At 37.0% G+C, this 23,178-nt stretch overlaps 1 protein-coding gene across 2 annotated transcripts; it reads right to left on the reverse strand.

Moving 5' to 3' along the window:
- Nucleotides 1-4,880: 4,880 nt before the first annotated feature.
- RNMT (RNA guanine-7 methyltransferase) lies at nucleotides 4,881-23,136 on the reverse strand. 2 transcript variants are annotated; one of them, XM_062570078.1, is made up of 11 exons: nucleotides 23,088-23,136; nucleotides 21,534-21,812; nucleotides 19,061-19,193; nucleotides 17,420-17,542; nucleotides 16,176-16,291; nucleotides 14,107-14,288; nucleotides 13,328-13,492; nucleotides 12,060-12,177; nucleotides 10,611-10,712; nucleotides 7,698-7,731; nucleotides 4,881-5,735 (listed from the first exon to the last, which is right to left on the reverse strand). In XM_062570078.1, exons 2-11 carry the CDS (start codon nucleotides 21,765-21,767, stop codon nucleotides 5,698-5,700), a joined length of 1,245 nt encoding a protein of 414 aa, XP_062426062.1. In that variant the 5' UTR covers nucleotides 21,768-21,812; nucleotides 23,088-23,136; the 3' UTR covers nucleotides 4,881-5,697. The 2 variants fall into 2 exon arrangements, with proteins under 2 accessions (XP_062426062.1, XP_062426061.1); XM_062570077.1 differs by lacking the exon at nucleotides 23,088-23,136 and adding an exon at nucleotides 22,478-22,742.
- Nucleotides 23,137-23,178: the final 42 nt, after the last annotated feature.

The following is a 23,178-nucleotide window of genomic DNA, read 5'->3' on the forward strand; positions in this document are numbered from 1 at the left end:
GGTTTCTTTGCCTCCTGCTCATCTTTCTGCCTCAGATGTTGGGCTAACACCTGTTGCTCTGGTATTTAAAAATCTGGTCTCAAGGGCTAATGCATATAATTATTTTCTGTAGTATTAGGCTCTTGGGTAATGATGTGGTTATGCAGTTGCAACAGTTACATAAAATATCTTTAATACACTCATTTTTTACGTTCTTAAATGCCAATATAAAATACTACTGTCTTGCTACAAATTGCCAAAATATTCTTACTGAACTACAAAAAAACCTCAGTTCACATTGCCTTTGGTTTAAAGACTGCTCTTCACAGCAGAAACTATTTCTTTCACAAGTCTGGACAGCATCTGACATGCATAAGTTATGATACCGCACATAGGTGATATAATCCACAAGCAAAGGGACAAATTCAAGCTAGTTACCGATATGTATGATTTCAGGGCAACCTTAGGACTTTGTCTGCCTTTCAGACTACTCCTTTTTGCACCATCATCTTAAAATGGCATTAAATGGACGGTATATTATGTAATCAATCTTATGTTATCATAATTAGAGGTTCCATATTTTCCACTCAAAAGCCTCTGGTGGGTGCAGACCACCTCTGGTTCCACAGTTTCAGTGGCCCAACATTCCATACCATTATATTCAAGGTGCAGAAGGCCTTACCCATTCTTCAGTCAATCCATTTTTTTTCTTCAAGGTTGTTCTCAAGAGGAAGCAGTGATTTACTTCTAGATGAATATGAAATTAATAATTCCTAAAAGATTCAATTAAACAAGGAAGCCAACAATTTCCAACCTTGTAATTACCGTTATTTGTTGAGCTCACTCACAGCTCTTTTATGAAGCAGGCTTCAGTTCTAGCTGCCCATTGCAGAGATAGACACTAGAAGATGTCAGAAGCAAGGGAACCTAAGAAAGAAATGGACTACCTGCGCCAAAGAAATCAGAGTAACTCTGTTACCGTAAAATTATTACTCTGTAGAGCAGTATCTTTGGACTATAAAAATTAATTTTTTAAATTATATTTTACATATAAATCAAGATTGCGTTTACTATTTCATGTACCTTTGTGTAAAATTTTAAGTCTACAAATGAAAACAATTCTAATGCTTAAAGACACAATAATTACTTCACTGTCAAATTAAATAAACTCAGTACAAACTGAGAAGGAAACCATTATTAGTTGGGGGCAAGCAGGAGTCATCAGCTGAGTAATCTTACTAAGAAGCTATGTATGTTAAGAAAAGAATCCAGTATTCAGGAGGGTGAAGAAGTATCAATCTAAATTTAAAACCTTGTTACTCTGAACTTTGTGGACATGTGCATTCCACTGTAAAGAGTAGCAAATTTCCAGTTTAATCACAATTTATACTAAGGTCTTTGCAAAAAGTAATTCCTACTGGACATGACCAAAAGTACATTCTTTTATCACAGGATATCAGAAACTGCCTCCACGAACTTAGACAAGATTGTAAGACTGTGAAAGGTAGCATGACTCTTATGAAGCTGGCTATTGAAACAGCATGGCCTGTGAACTATGAGATTATCTTATACTTAAGTTTCAGCTATTAATAGTGCAGATCAGTCAGCCTTTATATATTCAAATAACCTACCATGAAAGTGAACTTCAGTTGTTGGAAAACACATTAAAGCAAATAGAAGACTACAGTTCTGAGATACAGCTTTATTAAGATGAAGGGATGGCAGCTTCCATCAAAATAGGAATTATGCACCATCAGAAAACCTTTAACCTACCAAAAACCCGTTTATCAAGTTTGTTGTGCTCTGCCTTACATCTGTTCTCTAACTAGCAGAAATATATTTAAGTCAGAACAGTAAATCTGACAGCGATACAACACTCAAAAGGCATGCTGAAAGAGATGAGGGAAAGCCATTCCACCAGCACATGTACACAAATGTAAAATGCTACACACTGGAGGTGCAAAAAACTAAACTACAGGATAACTGTTTTTTAGTCCAGTACAAAGTATTTATAATGTCATCAGCACAAAGTTTCAGCTTTCATACAACTTTTTTTTTTTTTTTTTTTTTTTTTAAGATTTCAAATGAGGTTTTTGTTCAAAAACAACTTAAATGAAATGATTTTTGTGCTTGGTACTTATGAACATAAATAACTGTCCTGATTTTCCAGAAGTAACAATACAGATGTTTTCTTCCCCACTTTCTTACAGGCAGAGGCTCTCATCTGGAGCTTGCAATGAACTCTGGGGACTGAGATTACCAGGCAACTATTAATCCTGCTCAGTATTAGGCAAGCCATTCCCTCCCTCCCTCCCTCCTCCCCTCGCCCCCGCTCCCCCTCCCAAAGCCTTATTACTTTGGCAATAAGTGGATTGCAAAAGTGGATTATCAACCTCATGATTATTCTACAGATGTCTTAAATAATATTGCTACCCATCTTAATCTTCCCTAAATTAACTATTTTCGAAGTCTTTACAAATACAGTTTCGCAATTATAAAACAGCATATAATTACTCTCTTTAATAAAAACAGATTTTAGATGAGATTGTCCTTTATTAAACAGAATATGACTCAAAAGGAAAGCACTATGTTTTGGTCAAAGAACAGAGATGTTCATTATGTAAATTAAACTATTCAAATATTTTAACAGGAAAACATGTAAGATCTGAAGCAAGCCTAACTTTTTACATCAGTCAAGTGCATTCTACCAGGCAACAAGCCTCCTTAAACTCTTGCTTAAAATTTAAGTACAAAACAAAGCACAGGTTTATGACCTCTGCAGGAATTTCTATTACACTGGTGTGTAGTTCACTAACGCAAACCCTTATAATCTGGCATTAATGTAGCAGCAACCCACTGAAGCATGACACCCTTGCTGCACAAATACAAGGTTTAATTTACTGAGTTTTGCTGTAAGGTTGCAGAATATTGTAAGCCCCATAAGGAACAACTACCTGTACTGTAGATTGCTAGGGCAACCACACTGATAACTTCAACTAATGGACCAAAGAATAAAATACAGAATGATCTCTTTCAAAAGTACAGACAGATGGGGGGGGGGGGGGGGCGGGGGGGGGGAATTAGGACAAATTGCCAATGCCAGACACCTACTTGTTTTCTGAACAAGCTGAAGTCTTCCATCTTTACCTCAAAAAAAAAAAAAAAAAACCCACATTTTTTAAAGGCACTAAAATTTAAAACATCTGCAGAGTGATCAAGACGCAGATAATGCATCCACTTTTGCAATCCACTGATTGCCAAAGTAATAAGGATTTGGGGGGAGAAGGGGGAGGGATAGGTTGCCTAGTATTGATACACAGATACATTATTCTCTTGAATATATCAAGCAATCAGTTAAAACAGGATTTTATATACCCCTTTTATAGAGAATTGAGTTTTTTCCTGAGACAGAGACCCTATTTAAAGCTGTAAGTGCAAACAATTTTTCAGCTACACTGGCTCTCCAAATCAACTATATGCTGAACAACTGGGTTCCTAACTGTCTCTGTCCACCATCACAGGAGTTAAAAAAAAAAAAAGGTTATAGATCTGTAGCTCCTGTTCACAACACTTAAGTTGTGGCAGCTACGTGACAATTAGTAAACTGAACTGAAGTTGCCCTTTCTAGTTTTACATAAAGTGAATTTGAACCACTTCTTAAAAGTTGCAGCAAACTTCAGGCACTGCTTCTCCTTTCTCATTTCTAGTGGTTGCGTTCTATTGCCAAAATCAGCCAACGGAGAGGACCTTGGCACTCTCCTCTTACTTTGCACATCAGCAATCCTTAAGGCCATGATTTATTGCATTCCTTTGTTTTGTTGAGGAGCCATTCGATTCTATTCAGAAGACAGGTACTATTATATCAAGAATTGCTGAAATTTGCCCTAAAACAGGAAAGACACTTCACTGTATTTCCCTCTTCCTGCTTCTATTATTATGATTTCTTCCAAAAATAGTACAATATATTATCAAATAAAATTTAAGAAGTCTAACAGATCTAGTTTTGATGCACACATGAAATTCAATGAAACACTTCTGCACTTTTAAAGATTTGGCATTTTTCAGCTAGTTTTATAAGTACTATTTCTAGCAGCCCATAAAGCGTCTTGTTTATTCAATTTTAGTAGCAGTACTGACTGTGATTGCACTGCCCTGGTGAAGTTTACAGATGATTTTCTATAGAATTAAAAAAAAAAAAAAAACAGAATTGTGATGGAAAAAATATGATCTGATTAGACAAGGAAGCTTGTTCAACTACAAACTCAAATAATTTGAATGCTTAATTCTAATGGAAATGTAAGTTCTTTCCTAGGTTTATTAGTTTTGCAAAATACATACCTTCAATGTTTTAGCATATACTAGGCAACAGCAGCAAAAAGCTACTTTTAGGAAATTAGGTGAGGGGAGAATTAAAGAAAGTATTCATGCTCAGCCACTACTGGGCTGCTACAGGCACGCTGAAAGCAGAATATCACAGTGGAAATCCATGTGCCAGCTCTTAGAGACTTCAGCAGTAGGAGTGTAGTTAGTTACAATTTTACTTACTGATATGACTAGATTATGTTTCCAGAACAAATTTTGTTGGCTCTGACTTGGGGATTGTTATCCACATGTAGAGAGTTGTGTGCATGCACGTACATGCACAACCATCCCTCCCAGAAGGAATTACCAGTATCCTGAAGTGTTACACAGGTTGCCCTTCTAGATCATGATCCATTACTCAAGTGCATTCCTAATGCCTTAAGGACTGCATTGAGGACCCCACCACCACCACGGCTCATCCTCCTGAGAAGCCCATGAAACTTTGTGAAAAAGTGAGAAACACGTCTATATTGGAAAAAAGATCCATCTAGGAAGTTTCTGTGGTAAACTATGAACAATGGAAACATTAAAACTACAAAGAGAGTCACGAGAGTCTTTAATGTAATAGAAAATGCTCAGTAATCTAGGTTCAGCAGTTGTTACTGATTACTATACAGTCAGAAGAATGACTTGGAGATTTAAATCTTTAGAAATTTAGTTCTTTCCGAGACATTTTGTACAAAATGAGCCAATTTAATCTTGAAAACACCACGAAGTGACACTACATACCAGCAAGCACAAAAAACAAGAACAGCATGGAACTTTGCCATGTAAACTACACCTTGAATACTACTAAGGTAAATTTACACTGCAGGCCAGAGCACAGCATAGAGGTACTCAAATTGACTCAGGTATTATTTGCCACTTAGCCCTGCATGCAATGTAGACATACCCCACGTGTCTGAACATATCTCATTATGAATTAATTGAGCTTTGCAGCACAATACTTAGGCCCTCATTCTGCATCACCAAAAATCAACAGTCATTTTCCATCAACTTTAGGAAGTGCAGGATCAGGCCTGTAGTCACAAACATACTAGTACTAACAAAACATTTGTTTGGAACATAAAGCTGTGTTAAATTCAAATATGAGTTTTGAGGTCATGCAGACTACTTACAAATGTTTAAAAAGACTGGTTCTGAATCTTTCTTATATATACACACACAAGTCCATCTGTCACAGACAGGCAAATGTAACTCAGAATCATGAGCTTGCTCTCGTTTTTTTGGTAGTGCACTGCACACTTCTGATAATTAAAAAATAAAAATAAAAAAATAGTTGCCACAATGGATTTTAGACCATTCCAACTTGCACATGGATATGATCTCTTCTTGCTGCATCCAGTATATGAAGTTTCACAGTTGCTTCTCGAAGGCAAACACCAAGTAAATACCTAAGAAAGAAAATGGAGTTTTTAAACTTTGTTTCCTCTGCCACTCACGTCAGTTTTCAAATTGAAAACCGGCTGCCATTTTAATCAAATAATTTATTAACAGATTACTAAAATAATAAAAATCACTATGGTTTTCTAATCAGTAATTCTAGCGTTCAAACTCAAAAGAGAATTCTAAAACGACTCAAGCGTATTTGTAATTCAGTTTGCAGGCCTATTTTCAAGATGGAGCTAGCCATGCATAAAAGCAAAATATTTTAAATACTGTTAATATGGTTAATATAACACTAACTTTAGTTAATGACACTACTGAAATGTGAATGCAACTCACAAACAGCATGCAATCATAACTATTCCATTCTATACATAATTAACATTCACTGGTGCATGAAAGGTCATACATAATTTTAAGCTGAAGACTCCTTTATACACACATTAAAAAAAAATAGGTTTGGAATGATCGGCTTCGTTTTTAATTAAAAAGTGAACAAACTCATGGTGAATTTTGTTCTCTTGAAGTAGCAGGAACAAAGAAGAAACATTTATAAACACTAGATGGCATTTTTTCAAGTCCAAAACGTTTATCAATCTAGAAACAGATATTCAAAGACTACTCCAGCACCCTGGGGAGATACCTAGCATATAAACAGTGCCTGCCATGTCAGAGGCTCTTACGTTTCATATCAGAGAAGTTTAATCGGTTGTTAAGAGACCATGAGGTCAGTTTGACAGGCTTCCAGATGAACTCAATTTTTGTTTTAATGGATAAGGTGCCATAGGTACACGGAAAACCGATCTAGACAAGCCTGATGTACATTCTTCAGCAGCACAGCAAAGTGAGGTTCCACTTAATGGGCCAACTGGGTCCATCTCCTAACCATCAGAAGCACCGTATTCCAGATCTCTCTAGAAAGACACTACTTTTGAAATACAGTAATCATTTATCTTTTAAATGCATAAAAAGCCCCTTCCAACTAGACTCATGATTTAAATAACACTTTTATATTCCTGGATTAATGTCTACCTTTATGATTCATACCTTTTTAAAAATCATCTAATAATTTTCTATACCAAGAAAAAAAAAACACTTAACATTCTCTTTCATGAATCAAACAGCATTTTTGTTTCCTTGTTTAAAATTGACAGCACAACTGGCATAGCTATCTGTAAAAATACAAATTCTGGTTGGCTGCAGTTACACAGAAGTTAGTAACCATCTTTTTGGGAGAAAATTTTTACTCTCAGTCTTCTCAACCCCTTATGTTTTACTAAATTTACAGTTGAAAAACCCAATGTCAAAAGTTTCCCATAACACATCTGCTCACAGCATTCGAAATGTATTTAAAAATATCAAGTCCTTTTCAGTGTCTGAGGCACTGACTTTTAACATAAAAACAAAAATTAAAAAAAAAAACAAGCCACTAAATACCTTTTCACTACCTATGTTTTAACTGCTTCTTCCTGAAGTGTATTGATCACTAAAGGCAAAAAGTAGAAACTTCATTTCCTGTCTCTCCAATACAGATTTTTCGTTTTTTGAAGAACATATATCCCAAGTAAAGTTTGCTTTCTACTTGAGTGATAATGGTATAATACCCAAGTTTACCAAACAAAAGCATAGAAGTACTATATTAAACCCTTTAATTCTGCCAAAATAATCCTTTAATTGTGGCATCCCCTTCTCCTACATTCTAAACAATGCTTCCCCAAACTACATTTATACTCAAAGTTTGCATGCTAGAACCTACTTAAGTATAGCAAAGTTTCAATCTCTTTTACTTTTCCCCAGTTTCTTGAAACGTGCACACTAACTAATCCATACTTGGGCACCTGAATAATACAAAATATCTCATTTTATTCAGAATTTGCAGCCTACGTATTCTTTAGAATTAAAAGCCTATGTATTTTAGAGTTTTCATCCCAGTCATTCAGTCAACACTGAGTTTTCAAAACAGTACTTACTTGTTGCTTCCCATTCAGATTTACTCAAAGTTCCCTAGGAAAGGACACAACAGGCAGTTTAAACAAGAAAATGAGGGGAAAAAAAACAAACACAGATTTAACTCAGAAATAATCAATGTTTCACACACCAATTTCTAACCACTCATACTAGCTGCCTATTTAGGAACTAGATTAGCATTACTGTAGACCATATACACTTGCAACTCCAATATCTAGGATGACAGGGCATTGGGATACTCCAGATTATGGAAAATACCTAAATTACGTAGGTATAGCAAAATGAGCCAACAGTCTTGTGAAACTGCACCTTGAAGACACTTTAGGTCCATTACAGCATTATCAGTCTGACTCCTCCTGTCTCAAGCCACTCTCTAGCCCCTCTTCCCCAACAGTCATGAAGAGGTCAGGAAGAGACCATACATACGCCACAGGACTACCCACCTTCCCCAGGAGTACTGCCCACCTTGACCTAACATCTCCCTGCAGCCTACAAAAAGCTCTGTTTGTAGGATACCATCTTCCAACAGAGCTTAGAAATTGTGAACAACAATCTGCCTTGCAGCCCTAAGAAACTTACTCCTAAGCCCGGCCTTTCAGACACAAGCAGGGCAGCAGGGGAAGCACTCAAGATAAAAAAAGCTACTGCCATTTACCCTATCAATTGAGAAACATGAGGTGACAAACAACAAGCTGATTTTCTGCTCTGGTCACTTCACTCTGCTCTCCTGAGCCTTTGCTGAGGGCATGATTTAGCCCATAAACTATCCATTGGTTAATCCTGGCCAAATAATTTCTCTTTTAAAAAGTTAGCAAAAAAAAAAAAAAAAGAAAAAAAAGAAAGAAAGAGGCTTGTTCAAGCAGATTTTTTCTCTGCCAGGGGACATACTACTGCCTTACACTTCTTCCTAGGCAACATCTACTCGCCAACTGTTGAAGAAAAACACTCAGGCAAAAGAAGTCTTTGGTCCAACTCAGCCATTCTCATGTTCTTAAGCATATTTCTTAAAAGTAGCAATTTGCTTTTTAGAACTACTAGATTTCAAATACAGACAGCGGATTTCTTTTCTCTCTTGATGTAGGATTTTTATATTTACAGTAGAAGGCATGTATCTTCAGGAATTCAAAACATGAATAGTAAATAATCAATGGTTAAAAAAATAAATCTATTGCTCCAAACTGAATTCTTTCTTGTCAGAGAATCTTAACACATAAAGACCTAAAGTTCAGACAAAGAGCCAACATTGCTTATCAAGAACTACGCAGCATGAACAGGCTGAACCAAGCCTCTTCAAGGTTTCCATCTGGCAAACACACAACAATATGCTACCTTGCATAGCTAGTTTGGCTACAGATGAAGAGGTAACAGACAAATAAACAGGAGCAGCTCCTGGGGGAAGCAGACACTGCCTTCTGCTCTCTTCCCAAAACAGCAGTTGTGCAGGCTCCTGTCCATTCTGCCCTTAACCAATTCTGAGATCAATACAGGAAAGTGAAAGGCTGGGAACGGCCCAGCTGCCAGAGCTAGACCACTACAGCTGTATAAGAAAGCTGATATTCACAAAGGATTTGTGCACACATGAGATCTTCTGGGTTTGAGGGGTTTGGGGTCCCCTCGCCCAAGGAAGGGCACAAAGTGCTAGCATGCTCATTTAAAAGCAAAAATGGATTTCACTCATTTTTGTATTGAATCATAACTTGCAAAGCATGCAAAAGCCCATAAAAATCTGTAAACAACTAGCCTTATTTTAAGACTTGGACTGTAAACAACCAGTACAAAATAGGCTGAAACATTTAACTCCTATTTTTTGTTTCAGTCTCTGGAATGCAGAAGGGTGAGCACATCACTTATTTAAAAAAAAATATATATAAACCAATCTTTAAATTTAAAAATCTAAAATAAAAGAATTTATAAACACCAAACCATTGATACATAATAAAACATCAACATGAGCTAATTAGGAATAAATCACATCAATCTAAGATTGACTAAGACTTCTTCTTTTTGACCATGTCATAAAAGGAAGCAATAGACACCCTACCTCACCTTCAACACTTTTACTCTAAATCTTATGAAACTCTCAGAATCTGATACAGTCTTCCCAACTAGACCATGTAAGGAAGACAGGGAGCTGGCTGAAAAGTCATAATGAAAGAGCAGTTTGTTCACTGGCTAACTGTGAGGATGTTAAAAATAAGATCCAACTGTTAAAACTGCGTCCAATGGACTCCAAGATTGCCATGTATTGCTACATACAACAGAAGAAAGAAAAATACTTTATCCTCTTGAAGGCAGGACTAGAATTAGAAAAAAAAGGATTTTATTATATCAGACAAATGATCTAAAACCCACTCTGACCTCCATTAAAGACAGAAGTAAAAGAATTATGATACTATGATACTATGAACTATAGTCATAAACCAAGTGTAGACATTCAGAAAGAGAAACAGTTGGCTAAACATGAGAAATGAAAAAAAAAAAATCCAGATTTCAAATACATGCATTATGAAGAAAATTTTCAACTGACCTCTACTTCACAGGATTAAAATAAGGGGAAAAAAAGAAAGAAAAAAAGAAAAGAAAAAGCTTTAAATATATAGTGTCAAGATTCAGAAACCAAAGAAAGTATTTCAAATTAAGGACTGTTAGAGCAGTTGCGAAGGAAGACGGTAAAACATCCTTTTGTATTGTTACGAGTCTCTTAACAGCTAAGAATTTAGTGAATGTGATTCTTTGAGAAAGGGGAACATATCAGGTGAACTCTTTAGCCTTGCAGTTGTGTAATTTTTCACATACCACAGAGATAATGACACCAATTTTCTTTTGCAGTCAAAGTAAGAAAATACCAAACGTCTGCAGGATTAGGACCTAAATTTTAAACACGCTTTATTCGAGTGAAGTAAGAAGGAACTTACCAATGGTAACTTTGCCTTGCCATCTTTGATAAACTCTTTTGCATGCTCATAATCGTCAGGTTTATCAGAAACAAGCTTAGAGTCACCAAAGGTAGAATACGGCTGAAGAATAATAGGGAGGGGAAAAAAAGAAAAGAAGAAAAAAAAAAAAGCAGGTATTGATTAGGTAGTAAGATACATGGACCACATCAATCAAAGGTCTATCATAACATGGCACAAAATGGAGGTCAGAACTTACATAGATGGACATTAAATTTAGATGCTTCCTTTAAAAAAACTGTATGACTGGATACGACATTACCTACTTCCCAGAAAAAGTGATGCTCTGGATTTATCAATTAAGTTCTAATCATGCCTCTGAAATAGGATAGATGGAATAAGCTAGAAAAATTCTTCTGCATGTAGAGCTCATCATGAATATTATCTTCATGTAACCTTCCAGAACAGCAACTGAACAAAATGACATCTCTTAAGCAGAAGTGCAGAGAACTGAGCTTTGGACAACTGCAAGATTTCAAATGGAATGTTTAATATGGCTGAATGAAACACTGGAGCTATAATCAAAAGTATACATCTGGTTATTTTCAAGACTATATACAAGATTTGTTAACACAAAATAGTCTCTACTTACCAATGCAGTGCTTGATAGTAAGTGGCCACTAACTTAAGACAATTCTCTGACAGGTAAAAGGCTGTGCTACTGGCAATATGGACCTATTGCTCTATAGGGCAATATGAGCCCCTATAGAGCACTGTCCCTTTCAGAGTCAAAAAGGGCAATAAAGTCCACCTACAGCCCACATGACATTTAATATGCCAACAGATATTCAACTGAACATTTATGCTGAAAACTCCAACTGTTTGAAGGAGGAGGGAAGCAAAGAGAAGCACAAGAAAGAAAAAAGTCTCAGAAACGTTGTTGGAAAGCGTCTCTAAATCTGTTGAAGTCATCCAGTGTAAGAACTTGACGCACTGGGCAAAAATATAAGTTCAGTTGCAATTAAGTGCCATTTTCTTACATGAATACAGCTTATTCTTTTATTCTACTAAGTTTGTGCAAGAAATATTGATTGGAAAACCAAAGATCTGGTTTTCAGTCTCCATCTGATGAGAAAGATTGGATTTCAGATATCACTATATCAGATGGATCACTATAATACCCAGACACGATTGTTGGGTTTGCATATTAAAAAAAACAGAAGCAGACGTGCCTGGCCAAATAAATGCAAAAAATGTGTTCTTCTGCCTACTATTCTAATAAAAAATTTCCCCCAAAACTGAGATTTTACCAACAAAATTGAACTGTGCTTTTTAGCCACAGGAGTTTAGCTCTTCTACTGATAATCTTTAATTAACTGCAGAATGTTCACAAGAATTTCAGTTTGTTGCACAAATAATCAGCAAGATGTAAATGACTATTTAAATGAAATAAACTAATGCTGTATTTACCTCCAGGGCTTGCATTCTCCTTAGCAGCATTTTATGTTCCTCATTCTTGATCTTTTCTTCATAAAATTCACGAAATGTCATTTTGTAGACTAATTTCATACCATGCTTCTTCGCCATTCTGACAAAATAATATGCTTAATTAGGGAACTCACAAAATTACTACCACTATATTTACAAAGGACCAGTTTTAAGTCACAGTGACATCTTATGGTATTCACTAGAATTACACTCTCTCTAAATTTGTTTAGATGAAAAGAGCCTGCACTAGAACCATAAATTGTGCCTTTCAGAGTTAACAAAAATCTTCAAAGAATTCAATACAAACATTTCAGTAGAAAAATGTCTCTTCTTCCAACACACAAAAGCTCGTAAGTTCCATCTGACTTTCCATATAAACAAAGTTATTGCCCCTGCAGTATCATTATTGTGCCACGTCAGCTACTACAGAAATGTTAAGAGATCAATCTTCTACTAGATTTAGTGCCTTACATCTAAATTACATGTAAAGGTACAGTGGTCAAACAACACTGAAGTTACAGGTCTCAGCAACAGATGCTGATATTTTTCATAGTGATCTAAAATAAAGTGGGTGAAAAGATACAGATTTGAAGAGAAAGCTCACTGTTGGTGTTACATCCACACTGAGCTTGAACAGTGCAGGGAGGAACACAGCACGGAAACATTAACTATACCTCAGAAGGAGGTAGGCCGGGAAGCCAAATCTGAGTTCACATAGAGGTAATAGAAAAATGCATGCTCACAGCTGAGGTAAATGCAGAAGAAGGAAAATCAAAGTTGTAGGAAAAATCCTCCCTAAATATCCAAAAAAGCTTAGCGCAGACAAGAAAGAGGCACCACTGCTGACAAGGATACAAAAGAGGACTTTCTAACAGACTAAGGAGAGGTAGAATGAAACCAAAAACAGTTAAGATTAAAGGAAGAGAAGGATGACTGTGTTAAAGGCTGGCTGTGTATCAAGCACAACAGGTACTGAAATTCCTGTGTGAAAGTTAGTATAAGTCTTCATAGCTTCTGACCAGAGCACCTTCAATTTGAGTGTAATGGTCAGAAGCCAGATTATACAAACTGTTGGATAGAAACACGAGGAACTTCTCCAATTACAGCAACAACAAAAAAAATGAAAATACACTAAGAAATCAAAAATGTTTTTATTTTCTGATAGTATTGTGCAATGGTACACAAGCTAAACAACTGCTATTCACATTTCACTGTTTTCACTATATAATGAATTAAAATTTTAAACTTACTCTTCCAGTAACGGAAAATAAACCAAGAACTCAGGAACATCAACCACTTCTTCTAAGTGGAAGTCATACTTGCAGCCAAACAAGGGATATTCTCCCTTCTTCTCAAATTTTACATTGTAAACATCATTCCCAAATGAATTCGTTTCTGAAGCTTCAAGTCTTTTTCTATAAAATGAAATATAAACAAACAATAACTGACTGACCAGATTTTAAATCATACAGACAGAGAAATAATCCAAAAGAGATCAGAAAGTATTTTTCACAGTGCTACACAGGACAGAGTTCAGTGATCTTTGTACTTTCCCAGCCCTCTTACTAAATAAGACATTAAAATAGTTAAATCAAGCAAGGAAGTACACTAGGTTTTAACAGTTCGTCATTCCTACACAATGTACCAAGGATTAAATAGGTCTACAAATTAAACTTCAGCTCAAGCAGTTTACAGGTAAGAGGCAGGCTTTCTTGGAATTACCATAGCAAAACCCTAACAATTATTCTCCAGATTGTGCCTGTTTTGTCATTATTTAAAATCAATACAAGTCTACATATGAGGAACTAGACTCATCCTAGAAGAGCCTTGGGTGCAAAAGACAAGGGTTAGCACAACTTCACCTATTTGATCCATGTTTATGAATGAGATTTCCTGACTAGAAGCCAAAATCATTGCAAAAAAAATTGGGGTTATTTTGCACAAACGTATCAGAACACTGTAAGAATGACTATCACTTAATAATGCTTCACACACTTTTGAAAGGCTAATATAAAATGAAAGTACTTACACAAGCTCAAAGCTATTTGGAGTCGTGCCAATAAAATACCCCCCAGGAGAGAGGTTCTCACAAGCATTTTTAAGCATCATGTCAGCCTGCTCATATGTCTCAAATGAATAATGGTAAACAAACTGACAGCTGCAAATGTCGAAGCACATATGTGGATCATTATATTTGGAAGACAGGAGATCCTGAAAAGGATTTTAAAAAAATAAATAAATAAGTGCCAGAAGCTAAAGAAGTAGTATGATTCACTTAATTCTTCCAACAAACACACTACTCCCATAATTCTTTGAAGTTTTTCCTTTCTCACCCCCTACCTTCACACCTTCAACAAGGATGCAATCAGAGATGAGACTAAGCAGCCTAGGGCTATACAGAAAACCACATAGAACATTTGGGAACAACAATACCCATACACATTTCAAACTTATCATTAACTCAACATTTTTTTTAAAGCAGTCCAGTATCTTCATCTCTACACCCAAAAGGTCAAAAACAAAAACTAACGGCTACCTAACAGTCTCCAAAGATATTCTGCTGTTGAGGGTTTACAACCAGCAACAATTTAGCTGGAAGCAAATACCACAATAAAATGAAATTTCTGTCTAGCAAGAATTTGTAATCAGAAGTGACATTTTTCTTGCTCAGAAAATATCCATAAAACATACAACTAGGGGAGAAGTGAGCGTTTTAAATATAGCAGCTTGCCTGGCCTCCAAGTCATTTTTATTCTCATACACACATGCATACACGGGTACTCCCTTTCTTAATCCAAGTAACTAGTAACAGTGGAGAATGAGGTCTTGGGATTTATTAAGTTAAAGCTTGCCATGATGCTTTGACCTTGTATCCCAGCAGTAGTCCAACCTTTTTGATCACACTTCCTTTTATACAATGCTTTGCAGGCACGATAAACAACACAGGAGTTCACAAACTTTCCCCAAAGCCCCTGATATGCATTCTGTACTTACATTTCATACCTAACTGTCCTACCTACATTTTTCTTCTCTCTCAGACTTCCTATCCATCTGATGACTCCCAGCCCTTACCATTCACATCATGTTCACCACTCCTCCACTTTTTTATAAAGAGAGATACAGGAAACTGGTGTATAGAAGGGAGAAATTATGCAACCTGCAAGAGGGAAATTCTGCACTGTGTCTACATAAAATAGAGGCTAGAGATACCAAGTCAGGGAGATGAACCTCTGTGTGTACAGACAGACAGAACAGAGCACATAATAGACAATACACTTGAATACAATACTGAGCTGTAAGAGCAAACTTAAACTATCTCTTTTTTCCTTGTCCAAGGCTTTCTCCTCTTTCCCTGACCGCAATTTTGAGTCAAGAAACAGATCATATGGAAGCCTGCAACAGGCTGGATTCCTTAGAAGGGGAGGTAACCAAGAATTCAAGCCACAAACTCCTTCCGTCAGGCTGGGAAGATAGTGCCATCAACACACTGGAACCAGCCAGCCTCTTCCCCTCAGCCTGTGAGCAGGGCACACTCAGACTTCATTTCCAGGAAGCAAATGCAGTGCCAGGCAGAAGACAGTTTCCTAAGCCTCAGCAATGTATTCCATACCTGGTTCATACAGTCTAAGAAAGCTACTCTACTATGTAAGTGTTAAAGATATGTATTACAGGAGTAAAAATGCTACTAGAAAAACTACTGGGATAAGCAAAACGTACAAGTCAAATCACAAGGTGTCCTTCATTCACTCCAGCATAAAGACACATTGACCAGTTACCAACATCTCATGGTTTATGTCACACACTTAAAAATAAGCATTACTTCCCTTCTCCTTGTCAGGTGAAAGAAATTGAAAGCATCAGATTTGTTAACTGAAGTAGACATTCAAGCTGCAAAATTGTTACACAGGAAAACAATAACCAAATACATTAAACTCCGCTTTATGGAACTGTAAAAAACTGTAAACCATGTTAGTGCAATAATCTGATCTTAAAACTATGCAGCACACCCAAAACATCGCAGCACTATCATCACTTCCTATACTTGCTTAAAGTAAGAGCAACAAACCTCCAACGTATTATAAAGCATGATAACTGTACCTTGGTACTATCCGCTTGTATAAATTCTGCATCAAAAATATGTTCATTATAGCGACATCTTGCTTTCATGTCCTCATACCGCTGCCTGCACTGCTGCACAGAAATGTCAGCAATATCTATTAAAAATAAACAAACAAACATGCAAACTCTCCTCAAGCAAGAGAACTGGAAAGATTATTGAACACTGCAGACATGCTAAGGCATGGATAAGTTATCTTCAGTTATGATCAGATGTGAAGTTTTATTTACAACTTGCAGGAAAAGAATTTTAGGGAACTGAACTGTTTTAGCTAATTCATATTAGACAGTGCTAACAGCACTTAGTCACCTAATTCTTATTACTTCAGATTTTGGAGGCTTTCTTTGCACCTTTAAGGATGGGAGCTTTTTAAAATCTTTCAGCTATGACTTTTGTGTGAAATAAAGATGGAAAACTAAGTAAAAAGTTACAGTCCTAAACAAATTAAACAGTTCAGTTCCCTGTTCAGTTCAGTTCCTCAAAACGGTAGTGAAAGCTCTTCATATTCTTACAAATATAAAAGATGTTGAAATGCAATGATTTGTGATATATGCTGATATATTCATGGAAACTGTTTTTGTTTAAGACTGTTCCTATCTCAGGCATTCATTTCACTGAATATTAACAGTTCAGATAGTTTTAAAACTAATAGTGAGCAATTAATTTATACAGTAACTGTTGCTCTCCCAGACCACTCTTACAGTGCTTTTTCACCTAGGGAGAAGACAGTGTCTCCTTCCCAATAGCTACACAATTCATTTAAGCAAAAGATTATTTCATCTGCTTTCAACTCTTCCCCTGATTCTGAAAATTTTTAGTTGGTGGTAGCATCAAAGACCACTTTTTTTCATAACACAGTAACTTTTTTTTTAATGTTAACTCTTCCATGTGTATTTATAGAATGATAAAAACATTGCAAAAGCTTAGACATGGGAAAATGATATGGCAAAACACAAAGACAATTGCTGGCAATTGTGTTTCTTTACTTATACTTCTATTTATGAGTTGAAATGAATGCTGATTACACAGAAAAAAACAGTGGTTCTTATATTTATACTGGCAATAAAGTTGATGTTTTCAATACAAAGACACCATTTGCAACAAGAGGTATGACATTGCATTTCTGAGCTTATTAACAAAGGAAGGAATAAAAGACAAGAGATGTGCTTGGTTTTTCCATAAAACACTGGTGTACTTTTCCTGAAAAGTTATTGTGTCTTCTTACCTGTACAGACAAGTTTTTTAATTCTGCCTTTTTTCCATTTAAGTAAGTCTCCACCTTTGCCACATCCTAGATCCAAAACAGTTAAATCATTCTTCTTCCGTCGTACCCGGTCTATAAATTCACCTACAGAAATAAAGACAGAATGCATACACAGGCCTCTATAATTCAGTTTTATTGTACAGAGATCCTTAAAGGGTCCTGTATAAAGAATCTTAAAGAGTTCAAGAATTTTAAAATACTTCAGAACCTAATTCTCATATAAGTCCTCCTGATATTACAGAGCTGAATCTCTCTTTCTACAGACTACTAATGAAAACAACTACAAAGTCCTAAAACTACAAAAAAGATAATGAATATTTTCCATACTTAATGTGCTTTACATGTAGTGTGACTTGAACTCTGAACTGTCCCTGGCATAAAAAGCAAAACCTTACAGTTTCTTAACAATAATGTATGTGTGAGTAAAAGATAGGGCTCCCTTTCACTATCCTTATACTAAAGGCAGGTTTTACCTTAAAGTATGAGAAAGTATTCTGCAGAAGCAAGAACACCAAGGAAATGTAAGCAAAACAACTTATCAGCCGCAACATTTTCTTGCTGTCACAATACAGACGTGCAGAATGTTCTCTACTCAGTCTTTCCTAGGCCTTGCAATAACTAGATATTTCTTGGCTGTTTTTCACATACCAATTTCATTTTTCTCTTCCACCTCCATTCTCTCCAGATACAGCAACATCATTCAGAGCAGAAGTATTATGCAAAACATACCAGCATCCTAGTAACTTTTCTTTGCATTAAGAGACATGAAATATGTTTTGATACAAGCACTATAATGCTACACTATTTAAATTCATTATGACTAAAAGGCTTCAACAGAGGCTTCACAAATGGATTTATGTAAACCTAAATACTGCCTCTATCTGCTCTGATACCACACAACAAAAAGTAGCATGCTAAGGCAAACAGTGCCAACATCCCCTGGCACAGCTCCCTCTTCGTGAGTCTATGGTGCTCTGCCAGTAATTCTCTTCTTTGTTTGGAGGTATCTGATGTGTTTGTTTCCTCACTTTAGAATTAGATTCCTGGAACGGTAGACAATGTCTTTAATAAAAAGCTACTATATCTTCTTACTCAATAACTATATTCTCTACTTCTTCATCTTTTAAAAACATTGACTATGAGTAACATAGAAAATATGTGTTCAAATTTTTTGCTTAATCTGGACCTGAAGACAAATTGCCTTGGGAAATGCTAAGAAATTATTTCAATGGATTTAAATAACAAGGATAGTTCAATCTGATATATACAAATTCTTCATGATTTAAAGCAAGCTGTCCCTTTCTGGTTTGAAAAGGGCAGAAAGAAGAAAAGTTTAAATATGAACTTTTTGCAGTTTTCAAGTCAGCTGATTTAATTTGAAACTTTAGGATTTTTGGCACTCCAGCAATAAGACACTAACACAAAGATGCAAAATGAAGCTATATAAAGATTATTTTATTCCACCTGAAGATCCTACTGTATTAACACACACAAAGTAAGTATCAAAGTCAGCATCAGAAAGCAGAACATAGTTATATTTTTGTACTAATATTAGCTACATTGTTATGTTATACTCTAATGCAACGAGTTAAGGAACCTTACCAATGAGGACACTCTTTGTCCAGTTATTAAAGTTTCGGAGGTAGAATATGCGACTCTGGCTGCGTTTTTCTAATCCAACTTCTTGAAGTTCATTATAATGCGCAGCTACAGCTTGTCCATGGCCTATCTCATGCTGTAGTAATGAGGAAGAGAAGAGATTGAAAAAAAAACAAAACAAAAAAAACACTGTTTCACTTAATCAAAAGACATATGTTCACTTTACATATTTAAGAAAGTAAACAAATAATGAAATGAAGATTACCAGCTTTATTTGCATACAGACATCTCCCATATGTGCCCTGGTACTGACCTCAGTAGTTCAATTACAGCAGAGACAACTCCCTTAGAAATTTAATTTCATTTTCCATTGGTTCAAGTAATTTCTAAAGGATTATGCCCAGCATCATTCATCCACAGAAATTTAAGTTCCAGGTCTTCAAAAATACTCCCATGACTCAAATAATTAGTTTTGTTTTCCCCCCAAAACAGGTATTCAAGAAGAGGATGTATCTTCTCTAGGAATTCTTTCAGATTTAAGCTTTCTCAAAAATCCTGTATCTGAAATTCAGTATCTACACCTAACAGAAGTGAACACACAGCCAATTTATCCAAAATGCCAACCTGTTGATTTTGCTTATTCAAAGCCATTAAATGAGTGTTCACAATGCTAAAGCTCTGAACAGACCACTTGTAACTCCAGAGTCTAACTATCTTACTTTCTCTCCTTTACCAGCGTAAGCAATAGCTTGATGACAGTACTCCCTTTAATTCTTAACAGCTAGCTAAAAACGGCTCTATTTTAGCCATTAATGTAATCAGTCCAAGATATTTTTGTCCCATATGATACAGAGAAGTATTCTGTACCTGGAAATCACCCTCTTAAGATCTTCTCCCCTTTTAAATAATTGTGTTCTATGCATAGCATGCAAAAAAAAAATAAGTTACACATAAATTACGAAGTAACACAACACAGAGAACTAACACAAATTGTGCGAGGCGTGATAAACCATCTGAAATAACAGTATAAATAAAAGATTCTCATCAGGAAAAACTCACAAGCACATCCCACAAAGCTCCAGCCACTGTAAGTTCACAAAATAAAACAGTATTCCCAACAGTAATCCACTACAGAAGTCAGCATCCAGACACTTACCATTAAAACAGCAGTTTCCCGAGGGAAAAGAAGGTTTGACTGACTTTTATATACTACATTAATTCTTCAGTATTTTTCAGATAACTTTGGTTGCATTCAAAACATACACAGACATACTTACCTAGAATAGTTATGACCCCCATTATCTCTTTACTGTTCTCACAGCTGAGCCATAGTAAATAGTATTTTGATTATTTATGATCTTTCAGTGAAAGCACAGACAGTTCCTTGAATGGTCAATGAAGATGATTTAAGCTAGAACACCTGACTTTGACAACAAGTGTGGGAGGCATTCACACAATCCATGAACATACCTCAGCTGTTTCAAATGCAGTTGCAAACAGCCACTAGCAATAACATCTAGACTGCTGGCAGCTGCATCCAAAGCAATCACCTCTCTACATCCCTATGCTACACAAATAACAATTTATTCTAAATAACAAGTCTAAAGCTGATGCCAAAACTGCTCCTTATTAGAAAGATGCAAAGTTTAATAATGCTTCAACCACAACAAAGAGCACCCTTTGGTTTACCAGATTATGTGGCCATAAATTAAAATCCAGAAAAAATTCTGACAGTGAAGCAAAGCTTGAGATCAAATATATTTTCAAATTATACTTAAATATCCCAAAATCTCAGAATTAGACTAGACATTATAATATCAATTTCTACAAGTCCATACATAATACAAAACAGTCTTGCACAAAATATTTCCCTTTTTCACCCTCCCAGTTAGAAAGACAAGTATTTTCAGTTGTTCTCACATACATAGCCTTAAACAAAATGAAATACCAGGGATCTGTAAAGCCTCAGTCTTTTATCTTCTTAAGAAATCATATTAACATTATACCACAAAAGATGCACTTTCTAGAATTTTATAGATTATACCCTATTCAGGAGAATAAGGACAAAATATCTTCCATACACAGACAACTAAACTAACACACAGGATGACTCAAACTACAAGACATACTAATTCAAGATGCATGACTTGGATGAAAACTAGTAAATCCTATGCTACACTATCAGTCTGACACCACATGGGGGACAGAACAACAATTTTAGAATTAGACCTCATTTCCATCCCCAGCATGTTCTGAGATCAGACTTTTAAATATTCTAATTACTACCTTTTTTTCTCTTTTGTGGAGTCCAGCTTCTGCATCTGTTATTTTGCTTGGAAGCTAGCCACAGAATTAATTTTGACATTTGATAGTTCACAGTGGTTCACATATGCTTAGGGCAAATATTTTCAATCTTTTATTGGGCCAGAGCTTTGAAACAAGAATTTGAACATAGTTCAAAACAAACGATACTCACTATTTTCCTAGGAGCTTCATCTTCAGCATCTAATTTCCTCTTTTTTGTTCTGTTGTCCTGATTATCACTAACAATTTCTTTTTCATTTTCAGTCGAGTGCCCTGTACCTGAAGTTGAGCTATTGCCTTCCAAATTGATACCTGAATCTTCCTCTAAAGTACGAGACGTTTTCTCTGCTTCTTCAGACAAATTCTTCTCAACTTCCTGCTCCTCTATCTTGGTTAAATCAGCCATTTTTCTGAGACGTTAACCTCTTTGTTTGTTGATCAGAACAGAAATCTACAGAGGAAAAAAAATACTGTTTTCACTGTTTAATTCAACTTAGTTACTGTAATGATTTTCAATCATACCATTATGAAAAAAATAAGATAGGCCTTTTACATAGATGACATATAACACACAGGTTTCAAATTTAGTAAAGACAGCCAAACAAAATACATGGAATTCCAAAGTACTCTCATTAGAATAAGACCAATGAAGACATACCTCTTTTCTTCATGTCTGAATCTCTCATAGCTATCTTTATTTATTCACAAAGCTGCAAAGCTTTTTGTCTTTTCACGTTTGCAATCTCCCTCATTTTTTTGTCCCTCTAGTAAAATGTAACCTACAAAACACTTTCTGTTTAGAACCAGTCTGCTGAAGGGCATGCAAAAGCTTCACTGTCTTCAGGCTTACATCTCCCAACTAGGGCTTCAAAAGACCTATTAAGTGGGTCATAAACAGGCCTCAGATAGGCGTTCCTCAACGCACACCACCTCTAAGTACAATTCATAGAAATATATTTCACTAAAATACTGCACCTATTTCTAACGCTCTCCAAGAAACACATCCTTTCTTATCTTTACTCAGTTGTTCCAAGCATTATATCAGTTGCTCTTCTGGCCTAAACTCAGGAAAAAGCAAAACTTTTAAAACCGCCAATAGGAAAACATAGTGCTCACAGTGATATATCAGGCTAGTTCGTAAGAAAAGCTGAAGTGCTCAAAGCGCGAAGGCAAACAACGGGGGGAAACTGCACTCGCGGCTCGTGAAGTCGGATGGGGCAAGGAGAGGCGGGAACCGCAGAGCGCCCCCGCGCCCCGTTAACGGGGTAGGCCGTGGAGGCCTCCAGCAGCGCTAGGCCTGGCGGCTGCACCGAGCGGGCGAGCTGGCTCTGAGGCGCGACGAGCACGAGCCGGCGGAGCCGCTGGGGGCCGTTAAACGGCCCTCCCCTCAGCAGCAACGGAAGACGCGCGAGCCGCCTCAACGTCACACAAGTAGTTCCGGCGCTCCTGCCGCCCGTTGGCGAAGCAGGCGAGGCGGGGGGGGGAGGGGAGCTCCGCACTGCTCGCTCCTCCCCCCGCCCCTCGGGCCCCGCCCGCCGCGCCAGGCCGCCGCAGCCCCGCCCCCTCGGCCCCACGGCTCACGGGAGGCGCCCGCGCTGCGGAGGCCCCGCGGCGCGCCGCGGCTCGCTTCGCGCGAGGAGGCGGGGCGGGGCGGAGCGGGGCTCGCGTCGCCGCCTCGGGCTCGGCCGCGCCGCCAGGCCGTGCGGGAGCGGCGCGCACCACTCACCGAGCACAGCACTCCGCCATCCTGTTTGCGGAAGTGACGTTGCCGCGACGCGACGGGAGATGTGGTCACGTCACATCCGGGGGAGGGATGC

Source organism: Rhea pennata, chromosome 2 (genome assembly GCF_028389875.1).
Source record: "Rhea pennata isolate bPtePen1 chromosome 2, bPtePen1.pri, whole genome shotgun sequence".
In the NCBI taxonomy this organism is placed as follows: Eukaryota; Metazoa; Chordata; class Aves; order Rheiformes; family Rheidae; genus Rhea; species Rhea pennata.